The sequence below is a fragment of the Chiroxiphia lanceolata genome, chromosome 9 (assembly GCF_009829145.1).
Source record: "Chiroxiphia lanceolata isolate bChiLan1 chromosome 9, bChiLan1.pri, whole genome shotgun sequence".
Classification (NCBI taxonomy): Eukaryota; Metazoa; Chordata; class Aves; order Passeriformes; family Pipridae; genus Chiroxiphia; species Chiroxiphia lanceolata.
In genome coordinates, this window is record NC_045645.1 from 25,300,526 (window position 1) to 25,313,648 (window position 13,123).

At 41.1% G+C, this 13,123-nt stretch overlaps 1 protein-coding gene across 11 annotated transcripts in view; it reads right to left on the bottom strand.

The window, feature by feature from the left end:
• Positions 1-13,123, bottom strand: part of DNM3 (dynamin 3) — a 170,264-nt gene that overhangs the window by 43,546 nt on the left and 113,595 nt on the right. For 8 of the 11 annotated variants that reach the window (XR_004358574.1, XM_032696591.1, XM_032696590.1 and 5 more), the window contains 2 exons: positions 12,262-12,373; positions 8,379-8,390 (listed from right to left, as the gene is read on the bottom strand). Coding sequence is in view for 10 of the 11 variants with exons in the window: in XM_032696591.1 (XP_032552482.1) it covers positions 8,379-8,390; positions 12,262-12,373 (124 nt within the window). In the remaining variant the exon portion in view is untranslated. The remainder of the gene's footprint in view (positions 1-8,378; positions 8,391-12,261; positions 12,374-13,123) is intronic. The other 3 variants (XM_032696593.1, XM_032696592.1, XM_032696587.1) reach the window with 1 other exon arrangement.

The window sequence follows — 13,123 nt, forward strand, 5'->3', positions numbered from 1 at the left end:
AAGTAGTCTAACAGCCAAGAGATCCAGACTTGGAAGGAATAATCACGGATTATTCCAGACACAGACTCCTAAAAATGCAATTCCCTAGTGGGAAATGCATCAGAAAAGATCTAAATTTTGATGAGAAAATGTTGATAGTTATGTACACTAAAGGAAACCCATCCAGCATCCCTGAGCAAAGACACCAACCAGGGTTCTTTGAAAACACACGCTCACTCAGCCTTGGGTACAGTCCTTTGAAACAAAAGGATGGAGAACTTCATATGCATGCTTATACCTAGGATAGTTCACAAGGATTACTGATTTAAATCACTTGAATAACTGACCCAACACACCCATCTGAGCAATTTTCAATCATACTCTAAGCTGAAGTGGTTCCACCAGGTAAGGACAGACACAAATGAACAAGTGTCAAATTTCAGAGAGGAATTGAAGAGAGTCTGGGAAATAATCAGAACAGGAGAATCCTTGAAGGACAGGTAGATACTTAAAAGATGTTGGAGTGAGGTATTTTTAGAGAACAAATGTCCTTTGCTGGTCAGACCAGTGACAAACAGGTAGTTTGCCCCAAAACCCTCTGTTTCCAGAAGCACTCAATGGCTACTGACAAACCTTTAACAAAACACTCAGGACACTGTCCTGTAATTATCCACTGATTCTCTCATGTCATTCTTCAACTGCAAGGAATGATGTTCTTACTCTCAGTTTGTAAAATGGGATCCTGGTCCTCAACTGTAGCTTCTAGACAAATAGTATCTGTTCACAATATTTAAACCAGCTGCTGGAATGGCATCATGCTGTGGCTTACAAAAGACACTGTACACAGACGATGGAACCAAATAAAAGAAAGAGGACATGGGCAGAAATCACAGCCCCAGTCAGACAATGCCAGGACTGCTTCTACAAAAGGGGAACTTTGTTTCAGCAGAACACTAATCAGAGTACAGAAAAAACCCAACAGTCCCCTATAAACACACAACGCTAAGGACAACACACCCAGTCACAACAGGTGAATGTCTCGCTCTTCTAGAAGCTGATGCCAGTGATTTCCCCATGCCCATCTTCCAGCCTTTCCATGACCTAGGCTGGCTGCAGTTAAACCATTTCTGAACACGTGCATTCACCCATCAGGTAAAGAGGTATTTCCTGCAGAGCAGTTAATAACAAAGAGCACAGGGAGTGTGTTCATGTTTTCAAACTTAAAAACAACCAAAGGTTGAGCTTCCTAAAGCAAGAGCCTTGATTTTTATCACACCAAGATGGTGTTAAGGACTGCAGACAATGCTGCATTTTGTTCTCGCTGTTAACCTGAGCTTTAACATATAAATCATTAGTGAGCCCATAACCAGAAGCCACTGCTCTAGAAGTAAAGTCTTACAAATGAGGGTAAGAATTTACCTTTATGTAAGACAGTGGTTACTTGTGTGTACATACATTGGTCCACATACAAATACACCAGCTTTGATTCATGTACAATCCCACAGCTCTAGGCACCAACACATTTGAGGCTGCCTGCTGGTGTCTTTGTTCAGAGTCAGACTGCTTGGTACATCAAAGCCCTCAGCTGAGGAACAGCAAGGAACTCTGCCCATAGAGCTCCTTGGTGCACAGAGCTGGTGTGAACACTTACCTCTTGAGTTTTTGCAGCTACATCTCAGGCCACAGGTGATGAGAAAGAGAGGTTGAGCTTTTTGAGGATGCCTGCCTGTTTGCAGCTGCAAGAGTGGATAAAAGGTGGCCTCTGCCATACTGTCACTGTCCTCACAGCAGAGCTAAAGACAATCTCGCTCACGGTACTTCTGAGAATTTGTTATCTGAGTCAGCCAGATAACCTTTAATAGTTAGAATTAGAATTATGGTACAGCAGTTGTTTCCAGGCCGTGGTTGTGAACAACTACATACTTCTACACAGTGCCAGCAACACACAGCTAGAGACAACTGGCCTGTGACTGGAAAGGCTTTTATTCACTACTACATGAAGGCTCCTGATTCCACTGGAATAATATCTAGATCTGCAAATCAAGCAGTATTAAACCAAACTAAAACTTAACACCAAATTACATTGCGTAAGACTAATTTTTTTCATGGACTTTTATATTCCATGCTCTGGGTTAGTTTCTTTAGTTGATTTCTCTAAATACATCTAGGTATGCTGCCACCCCAATTGTTGAACAGGTCAAGATAATACCATGCAACAAATGTGACCAGAAAGTTTGAACATCTGCAAGTAAAGGGTCTGATAGGGGCCTGACACCTCATGTTACAGGTCACAGTAATTTTGTACCTTCCCACTGTTGAGCTTATACCTACCCAAATAATTTGACACGTTATTTGAACTTAGTAGCACATACAATGACACAGAATTCTCTGAATTACAAATAACTTGATTATAAAAGAGGAACAGCAGAGGTTGAGTTTCAAAGAAAGGAAACAGAGTAAGACTACTCATTTCTCAACTGCAGGAACAGGGGTCTTAGGAACAAGAGTATGAAAGTCACCAAAGAATTGCACTGATCAGACACCACCACATGTCTGTAGACAGCTCTTCCCACTGGGAAATCACTGTTCTGCAAAACTGGCACACACTTGATATATCAAGCGTCATACAGCAAACAGAGGACAGGGAAGGCAACCAAAGGCCACAATGGGGCTGGGAAACAGGCGGGACAGGAGCTGAGGAGTGACTGCAGAACAGGAACACGTGACATCATGGAAGGAGAGTTACGTAAGTGGAGACTGCAGCTCCAGAATGGAGGGTTTTACACACACAACATGGGACTTGATTCTGACTTGGCACATGGAAAGTAGTTATAAACCTATCTCCACAAAACAACATAGGTAGGAAAAGTTAAGCAAATCCAGGATGAGTTATGTGCCAGACCAGACATCGCATATCTTCATTTTAGTCCAAAATGGAGTCAGGAAAAACAACTCTCAGTTTCTCCCCATCATCTTGTTTTCTCTTCTAAATGAGAAAAAGGAGTATCTGGCTCTTCACCAGCTGCTCTCCACCCTCATGTCCAATGACTACATTTCCTGTTACACTGTAAATGCTATGGAACGGTGAGCCTGGTGACATTTTTGGCACCAAAAATATGTTTTGAATATTTATTTACTCCTAATTACTATTCAGCAGTAGGTTTTTGTGCAATTACTGACTTGGAAGACAAGGAAGATATTTTAGGATTGTCCCAAAGGCTTGTGATACTTGTGTGTTTCCCCTACTGTTCAGTCTCTCTCGTGGGTGACCCTATTCTGTTATGCTAAAGGGGCAACCAGACCTTTCTGACTGTAACTATTCCAAGACCTGGAGACACAGGGACTCCAGCTCTTTGGAGTCCAAAGGACCTTTCTGGCAGAGATTTGTACAGCACAGCCCAGAAGCACCTTCCTCTCCGCCAGCCAACTCTCAGTGCTCATTGACCGGGGCTGGGAAAGCATCCTTACAGGTTGGACACCTTCACTGCACCTTCCCCAGGGCAAATCTCACAATGTCCAGAATGGGGCTGATACTCACACTCCATGATCTGAAACTTCACAACCAGAGAGCTTTCACATTCCTGTAGAGCTTCAACAAAATCCCTCATCAGAGTGGAAGTAGTACAAAAAGTAGCTGCACCATAAAGAATGAAGAATTTAAAAATATTTTCAATATGCAGATGCCTTGCCAAAAGCACAGTAAAGAGCCCACCGTGAATACATAACAGAAATAAAAAAATGTTTGCTCATTTCTAAATTTCCTGGAGTTTGCTTAATGTCAGCAGCCCCATTTAAGAGCAGAAACGTAAAACCCTGTGACAGCTCTTGAACCCCCAACCCTGATCAGCAGTTACCAGCTTCGCCAGGACTGGTTTTGAAATCTTTCCGTCTGTCAGCCTGCATCTTGTTACAGTCAGGGCAACTGATGCAATCCTATGAATCCTCTTTTTCCCTATACATTTTTAACTCTCTCGTGCCAGCAGTTATTTTACTTTGACAAGAACGTGAACCAGGGCTGCTCTGTTTCTCGAGGAACATTTGGGGAACAAGGTTTTCGTCTAGTTTTTGTTTGAACTAGTAAATATTTAGGAGAACAAGAAGATAGTTTTTATGTGAAACATGTTTTCACATCCTTGAAACAGTGAGGCAGCGAGGAAGGGACTGAAAAACAGCCTGCCATTTCCTTTCCTCCCTGTGTTTTGGACTGCTGTTGACCCAGCATGTGTGCGCATGCACGCTCAGCCCCTTGGGCTGCTCCTTTACACCGTGACTGCCTTGTAAAATCCAACTCATCTGTTCGAAGCAATGACTGAAACACTGTCTATAAAATTATGGCATTTTTCCCACCTGAAAAAAAAAATTAACACTTCATTTAAAAGTTATTTTTAAACCTAGTTGGCCTGAAACCAATTTTAGTCATAACTGAAGTGGATTCTTCTTTTCCTAGACTTCAATGCCTTCCTTTTCTAAAATACACTAGTTAAAAAAAGTAAACCCAGTAAATGCAGAGTTTACACTTCTGTCTACACTACCTTGCCCTCTGACATATCAGCAGTTTGCTTTTCAACAAACCCAAACAAGTCTTTATTTTTTCTAGTTTAGGAACTTCTCCCAAACACAGACTTGAGCAATCCCAGAGCAGAACCACTCACTTCCAGTTTGAGTCTGGCTGGGGCACTGACAAAGCATCATCACAGCCAGTAACTGGCTGAGTCAGAGTTTATGTCTGGGAGATAATTGAAGCCCCTTCAGAAACATGGCTGAATTTGGAAAAGAAAGCATCAGAGCTTTATTCCAATACTGATGGCTTCTGGCACTACATCTGCATTTACATGGCAATAGCCAAGCATGATATACATGAACTGAGAGCAATATTGTCATATATGTAGGTAAAATAGGAGTATCCTGACTTCATCACGTTCCCATTTTCTAGGACTGTCTCAAGAGACAGTAGGACATCTGGACTCCTTAATGAAGCAGCTGATCTGGAATCTGGGTTTAGTAAAACTAACTCCCCTAAAGAAAAAAAGAGAGGAAGAGAATGGCTTCAATCTAACCAATTAATATGTCACCAAGACGTATTTTAAGGAATAACAGGCAAACTGACCTGACAGGAAGAGTATTTTCCTTCTCTTTCCAAAGGGGACTCTGTTTTTCCTAAGAGAAAATTCAGACTAAATTACACTGACTTTATATTCAGTGAACATTTTAATGTGCAGCATTGTCTGCACTGTGACAACTCCTCTGAGATGTGAATATAGGACTTATGTACTTCAGTTCTGCACATCCTGCAAAGGGTATCAGCAAGCACAGCAATGCAAAATAATTAGAAGGTAAGAAATTCATAGTGACTTTAATCGTAAAAAGTAATTTAAAGAGATTTTCATTTTCCAAGTTGAAGTTCCTCAAGTTTGAGCTCAGCATTTAAGTGTTTGATCCTTCAAATCAAGCAGAAATGATTTGCTAACTCAGGACTTAATGATGCCAAAGGAAAGGTAACCTTTTATATTAAAAAGTGCCATTTTGGGGTTTTGATTTTTTTTTTGTTGCTGCTGTTTTACTGCTTGAGTGCCAAGAGATCTGGAATCAAAATTTCCTAAGGACACAGCATCCACCTAATCTTTTAACCTAACAAGGATAGAAGCTCACTGAAGATAGATTTCATGAGAATGGTACAAGTTGAGATGTTGTTTTCAAACAGCAGCATTTAGAGGGCTGTTTTGAAGGGATTCCTAAATTTTTTTGATAAATGAGGGTGAAGAAGATGCACGGGGGAAGCAGCAAATCCACAGTGGTGTCTTAAGACAGTCAGAAGCTCTCAGCTCCTCTGTCTCCAGTACCTGGACTGAAGCTACAATGCCCTGCATAACTCTGGACAATTCTTCCCTCTTCCCCTGCACAAGGCTGTGGAGTTCAGTGTTAATATTAGTGAGATGTGGCTTGCCAACATGTGCTTGCTGAATGAGGTAGGTCTCCATTACCTCATTCGACATGACCCTTTACAGATTTTATCCAACAAAGCTTTTGAAGATATATTTATCTTTAACCATGTGAGAAATCTCACAGTAATGATTGTGCAACAATAAAATGTAAAAATAAAAATTATTATTAGTCTACTGATGATTATAAACTCTCTTCACTTCCCTTCCTCCCCTTTTTCTTAGGGATTCATTACTCCAATGTTTATTTTTACTTTTGTAAATCCAAGAGTGCAAAGCTAAAGGCAGAAGTATAAAAGTAGCCACAGTCTGAATGGATGGGTGAGTACAGGATCTTGACAACTGTACATAGGACAGGATGCACAGTATGAATGCCCCACTGAGCAGCACTAGGAGGAGGGTTACAGCTCTGGCAGCAACCCAGGAAATCTGTACCAGGACAGTCTGGAAGGATTATGCAGCTTTGTAGTGTAAAGTTGCATAAGAAGCTGTGAGAAACCATCATCAACCTCAGTCAGCCATTCCTCTCTTCTCCTGACCTGTTCTCAAAAACTGTCTGGCCACCTCTCTGGTTTACCCATGTCATTTTCCATGCCACCAGTGCAGAAGACGACTGTGGGATTTGAGCCTCCACAGGCAGCTGCAGGTTAGTTCAATCTGTCTAATTGGGATATGTAACCTCCAGACTCCAGCATGAATGGCCTCTGTGAAAGAGAAGGGGAGGGTGGGGGGAGGCACAGATGAAGATACAAGAATCCTTACAAGGAAGGAACTGGGTCAAAGAGAAGGATCAGGATGGTTTCCTGGAGATTTCTTTTGGAGTTACCTTCTGGCTGACAGCCTGGGCCAGAGGGAGAATCTCTCTGAACCTACAGCAAGAAATGCCCTTCCTCAGAGTGAAAGAAGAGCCAAGAGCTCTCCAATCCTCACATCTCACAGGTTTGTCCTATACCTGCTTACAGGTAACCTGTCTTTTGCCAGCAGCTAATTCTGTCAGATGCAACAGATCCTGACCTCCCAGGGGTGCCCCATAGCTCAGGGCTCTGGAGAACAGAGCTGGTCCATACAACTCCCAACCTCCAGCCCCAAGAGCTCTCCAGTGTCCAATCCATCCCCATTTCCCTTGACAGAGCATCTACAGTCCAACCTCCCTCCTCTGAGATCAGACCAGCATCCACTGCAGCAGCAAAGCCTTAAGTCAGCATGTCGTAAAGAAACATTATAAACACTGCCTTGACGTTTTAGTGTACACAGTTAACATTTACATTTCACACCGCCTCCTATGTGAAGTCCCTCTATCCATGCCATCAATACACCAATTCTCTTAACCCCTCCCCATCCAACACTAAGAGTCCCTTTTCCCAGGCAGGCCAACAAAACAGAAGATTTTTGGTGCTTCTGAGCCCAGCCACTGTGGAGACAGACATCGTCAAAAACTGGTTAAAAATGCAAAAATTAAAAGCAGACAGAAATTACCAACCTTTAGAATATTTAAAACCCACCTGGGTCTATCCCAAATACCCCAACAGCTCACAATGAGATGCTATAGGCAATATTTCAAAGGCTACTTTTAACATTCGCTGTGAAGCATCTTTTGATGCTCCAGATTCATCTTCCTATGGGTTAGTACACCAAAAGAGGAAAGAGGGGGGGAAAAATGGCACAAAAGCTGTATAACTCCTTTCCGAGGTCTGACAAACTTTCTCTGCATCATATTCCAAAGTGTGAGATGTGCAATTTCCATTCTTAAGCTCAGTAAAAATGGCGTAAAAAATCCTGGGAACCGCAGTATTATTCGTTTATCAGATCAACATCAGCAAAACTGTCTTTTTATGTGCTGCTTACTTTCAAAAAAACCCCTACCATGCATATTTCAGTTCTCCCTCTCCACACCCCACACCCTTCTGCTGCTGTCCAGCTGGAACACATCAAGGGTCTAGAAGCCAAGTCAAATGTTGACCCCACCCTCCTCCATCCATTTTAAGGCACCTTCAAAGCCAGTACACTGATCTAGTTCAGCTTAGCCAACAACACCAGCAAATCTGTTATTTAAGACTTTAGTGCTGGGTTTTTATAACTGCCCATTAATACAAGCTTTGATGTATGGTCAAAAAACCCAGCTGTAATGAGTTTCACCAGACTGTAGTAACCTTTCCTCAGAAGGTCTTTATTACTATACCTTCATAATCTTTGGGCCCAACACTTTTATAGTATCATTCTTACTGAACCCCCTTAAAAAGCAACACTCAGCAACACTTAATACTTTTCCTTCCCCAAAATTAAAACAAAGAGCCCGTAATAGTTTTTGTAGAAGACACTTTTGCACTCCCATTTTTCATAGCAGTTTGCTGTTAAGAGCATGCAGGTAATAGCTGTGTGAACCACAAGACAAACCAATTTTCATGCCAAAACCCTTGTGACAGGATAGAGAAGTAGTTTGTAAAAGGACAAACAACTTACTTTGTTGCTCCCCTTTGCAGGATGCAGCAAGGAGGAAAGAGGGGGAAAAAAAGAAATATTAGATACATTTATTTTACATGCATTCAGCCTAACTTGTCCAGTTCTGGAATTGGCTCAAACCAAATGAGGAACTGACTCAGGGAACATTCACTGAATCCCGTAGTTAGAGGGCTTCCAGGGGAACACAGGACATTTGCAAGGGATTCAAAACATTCAAAATGTTTTCCTCTCCACACAAACATTCTGATCCCACTTTTGCTTCCTTCAGTGTCAGTCAGAACAGTGCCTGGGAAGTCAGTGGACACTAATATGAGAAAGAAGAAAACGAGGCCTGAAGTGATCTAGGGATGGGATGGAAGCCAGAGGGATTTTCGTGTGTTGGTAATACTGAGCTTCCAGTACGCAAAGCAACCCACTAAACATGTCTGCTGAGCCCTGCATGACAGCCACTCCCTACAACTTGCCAATGAATGGAAAGTTTCATGATCCAAAGCTTTTTAAAACGCAAATATTGAATTTTTAGATTAGTAATAAAAATAAGGAGGAGATGGCATTATGGGAGGGGGGAAGGAGGAATGGACAGTGCTAGCAAGGTAGAGCGTGCAGAGCAAGTTACGACAAACATCTGTGCTATTATTTTAGTTTAATTGTGAGTTTTGCCATGAGCTGGCATGAACAGTGTATATTTTACAGTGGGAAGCCAGCCAAAATAAACACCAGCCTACAGTTGAGAAATAGAGTCTGGAAAGGTTAGTCACAAAGTTGTAGTCATTTAAAAAAAAAAAAAAAAAAAAAAAAAAAAAGGAGGATTTTGGATGCATCAGTCCAGAAAGCCTGCAGTAAAGTCAGCTGGTAAATGGATATGCCGTTTCAAAGTGAATTGGCCACAGTGTGATTTATATCAAGAAAGCTGACTTGCATATGGGTTGGAAAAATAAAAACACTGATTCATTGCTATCCGGGTGGCTGTCAAAGCCCACGTCCTGACAAAAGTAAATTGACTGTGGCAAGGAGAGGTGACTTGGCAAACTGCAAAAGAATTCAGGGGCTCATGGAGCAACACTAAGGGGTGATCAGAGATAGTAAGCAAGAGAGTGAATATATGAACATGAGTGTGCATCACCGTGTGCACAGGCCAAGGAAGGCAGGCAAAATTAAGCAACGAAAAGGAGCAAAGGGGTGATATATGTCCTTTAATATATTAATGAGATTTGTTTAGGCAAAAATAAAAATTATACATCTGCAAGCCTGGACTTCGCTTACAGGATTAAATTAGCAGCTGAGACATCATATTAGTGGCAGCAAGTACTGAGCCCCATTACCACTGCAATCAATGCAGCACTGCTAAAAAAAACACAACCAACAAAAAACAGCAGAAAAATGAATATTCTTAGTTGAGAGATTTGCCCTTGGTGAGAATTTAGAACAAATCTCTCTAATTCAGTGACAAATTCCTACTCTTCTTGCCACTGCAGAAGGAACCCAGCTAGGGGCAATGGCTGTGGGTCTTACACCAGGTCCTTGTGGACGAGCAGCAGAGCTGCCAATGAAAGCATCCAGCTCCATTTTCCCGTTCCCGGCTGCGCACACGCTCCGGCAGCTCGAGGGAGCAGGCCAGCCCACGCTGCAGTGCTCCAGTTCCACAGCAATACCCATCTATTTTTCATTTCTGAGCAGCAATTTTTCTACTGCTGGTGCCAAAGCCTTGGATACTCAGAAGTTCCCAGATGTGCCTCACACACGAGAGCGAGCGAGAAGGTCAGTCTGGGAAGGGGCTTGGGCACCTCTTTGCCTTTTTACCTCCGGGATCACAAAGCTGTGGGGAAGCACTGGAGTAAAAAGTTGCTGCCAATTCCTGGCAGTCTCTCATACTTAAAAACACAGCCTCTAAATCTTCGAAGGCGAATAAAAGACTGAGGGTTGTCTTTAAACCTTTTTTGTATTGTCAGAGGAAAGTGTGAAACTGAGGAGCATGCATAGGACTTGAATGAAACGCTGCTCATTTTTATTTAGGTTCCACTGGAGCTTCTAAGGTACCTGTGGCCTTTTAGATTCTGCTTTGCAAAATTCAAAACCGTAACAGCAGACTCACAGTCCACATTTGGACCTCTAATCCTGTAGTAATAAAGCTCTGGAAGACTAGAGTAGCACTGAGCATCTCTCCTGAACAGCTTGATAGACTACTGAGTGAATTTCAAACTACAGGGGTTTGGAACAATAATATTCACTCTTTTTATAATGTAAAGATAATTCCAGCTCAAAGGAGAACTTTATTTTGACTTCTTTCTACTTCTGTCTTTCAAGGAAGTCTCTCATCTTGCATCTAAGACTCCTTTGACAGACCAACTTTAAACAAAACCAAGAATTCTTTGTAAACATATTTTGAATACCAAGTATTTTTAGGGGAAAGGGAGAGACAGGAAGACAGAAGAGAAGTTTAGAAATACAACTAGTCTGTCTTATTTAAGGATAAAGTAACAAATATATGAATTACGATACAACCATCACAGAATACAAGATTAAACCAGAGGCAGCAACAGGCTTTTTGACGTCATCAATAAAACTTGAGTAAGAAAACCCCAAAACAATACAGTAATTTGTTCCTAGTAATTAATTAGGTAACTTCTCACAACCAATCCTTGAAAAATTACTTCTGACAGTCTTAGGTAGGAACCAATCTACTGGAACAGGCAACATACTGAAAAGTCAGCAATGTTTAAAAATTTTTTTAAAGGTCTCAGATACCTGGTAGGTCTCCTGCTAAATGAGTATTTTCACTACTCCTTAAAAAAAATAAATCTATCATCATCATCATAATCACTGTTTATTTCTATAATAATTGGAAAATCCAGCAGTTCAAGGATTTCTTATTTATCTTCTGATGGTACCCATGAAACCTGGTATGAAGAGAGGAAGCTGAGGCTTGTTTGCTTAAATAGTAGGAGGAGATGCAGACAGAATTGTACTGGAAGCCATGCAGGCATCACAAGTATAAAGGAAATATGAGGAAGAGAAAGATGAACAGAGAAGACAGCAGAAGACCCTGAACACAAGGGACCATGGAAAACAACCAGAAAGAAGGACAAATTCCATCAGAACCAAAGCATCGTTTCTCCGAAATCTTCCACTGAAGGAATCCAGCAGAGCAGCAGCCTGACAGCAGAAAGGTGAACTGTGCAATAGAGAAACTCCAAAAGCTCCAACAACAGGATTTTCCTGTTAGTCAGTCTTCCCTCTGGACACATCTCCTCAAACCTTCACTTGATGTAAAGCATCAAGAAATCTAGGTCCAAAAAATATGAAATGGTAGCTGGACATGTTCCATTTCCCAACTTTCTGTCATTTCTGGTGAACTAATAGAGGCTTTTTTTACTGTATCCTGTTCAATTTGCTTCACATGATGATTAGCTGAGTAAAACAGCCCTTGGAAAGGTTTAGCATGTGTTTCATACACAAAAAACATGCAGTGAATCAGTAAAATAAATATACATGATTGCCTGGAATGCTTCTGTCAGTTCTGTAATACAGAGCTTGGGGGAATAAACTCTTCAAAGCACATCTTTACCTCTAGAAAACATTAATAGAAACAATGAAGCTCAGGAAACCCCAAATTGCTCAACGCTTTTACTACACAGATCCAATGAAAAACACGTTGGAAGGTTTGGTTTGTGGTTGCTTTTTTTTTCCTGCATTGAGGTTTGACGCACAAATTGATCTTAAAATATTTCATTATGAATATTTCGCAACTGCCACAGACCAGTAGGATGAAAAGGCTGCCCTTTCTTGAGATATCTGCAGACACAGTGTTTTCCCAGATGATACAATTGTGTTTTCTGACTCAAACAGAGCAGCTACTGGCAAACTAGTGAGCTGTTTAACTTACTGAGGATTTATCAGGATAGACACCGGCTCGTAGCAGAGATGCCTTCCAGCTATCCACCTCCTCTTGGGAGTCACAGGCTAGCTCAAGGAAACGGTAATCCTTGTAAACATTCCTAGAACAAAGAGCACCACATTGTAAAACTAGCATTTTACTACTCTGTATCATGCACACAGCATTTTAAATTAAAAATCCTTTGGGATCAGAAATTACTTGGTAATTGTTTTGGACAGCAGAGTTTATGAGACAGGTGCTTGTTTAATAATTACATGGAGCACTTAAAAATATCTTAGAACACTACAGCACAGCTCTGGAAATAATAATCATCTAAAAGCACCATGAAACTACTTAAAATCAATTTTCCTGCTTCTGCCAAAGCAGAGCATTTTTAGGGAAAAAAGGCTGTTGTGATGCAAAGGACAAACACATTAGACATGCCAAAGTAACTGCACAGCTTGTGACAGATTGTTGCTGTAACCAATAAATACCAAAATAATTACTGATACAACTTGTTCCCATGTTAAGTCCTCTGAGTGCATTATGTGCCCTTTTTAGCTTTTGGACATCATTAGTAAAAGAGAGAAAAAAAAAGTAATGATAATCAGATTTTTTAAACAAACAAAACAAACCTCTGATGTCTGTCATCATAGTAAGAAAATTGGGACACATTTAAATAATACCTCTTGCAGGTAATTCAGATAATGAGACAAATACAAGGAATCACTTAATGGAAGAAAAGAGAAAAGAGGAAAAATACGTATATAGCAAGGTGGTACTTGAAAATTCTCCAATAAACAGAACAAATTTTCCCCTTACGGTTTAGCCATTAGATTCTGAATTCAAATTCTATACACAGACCTGATCA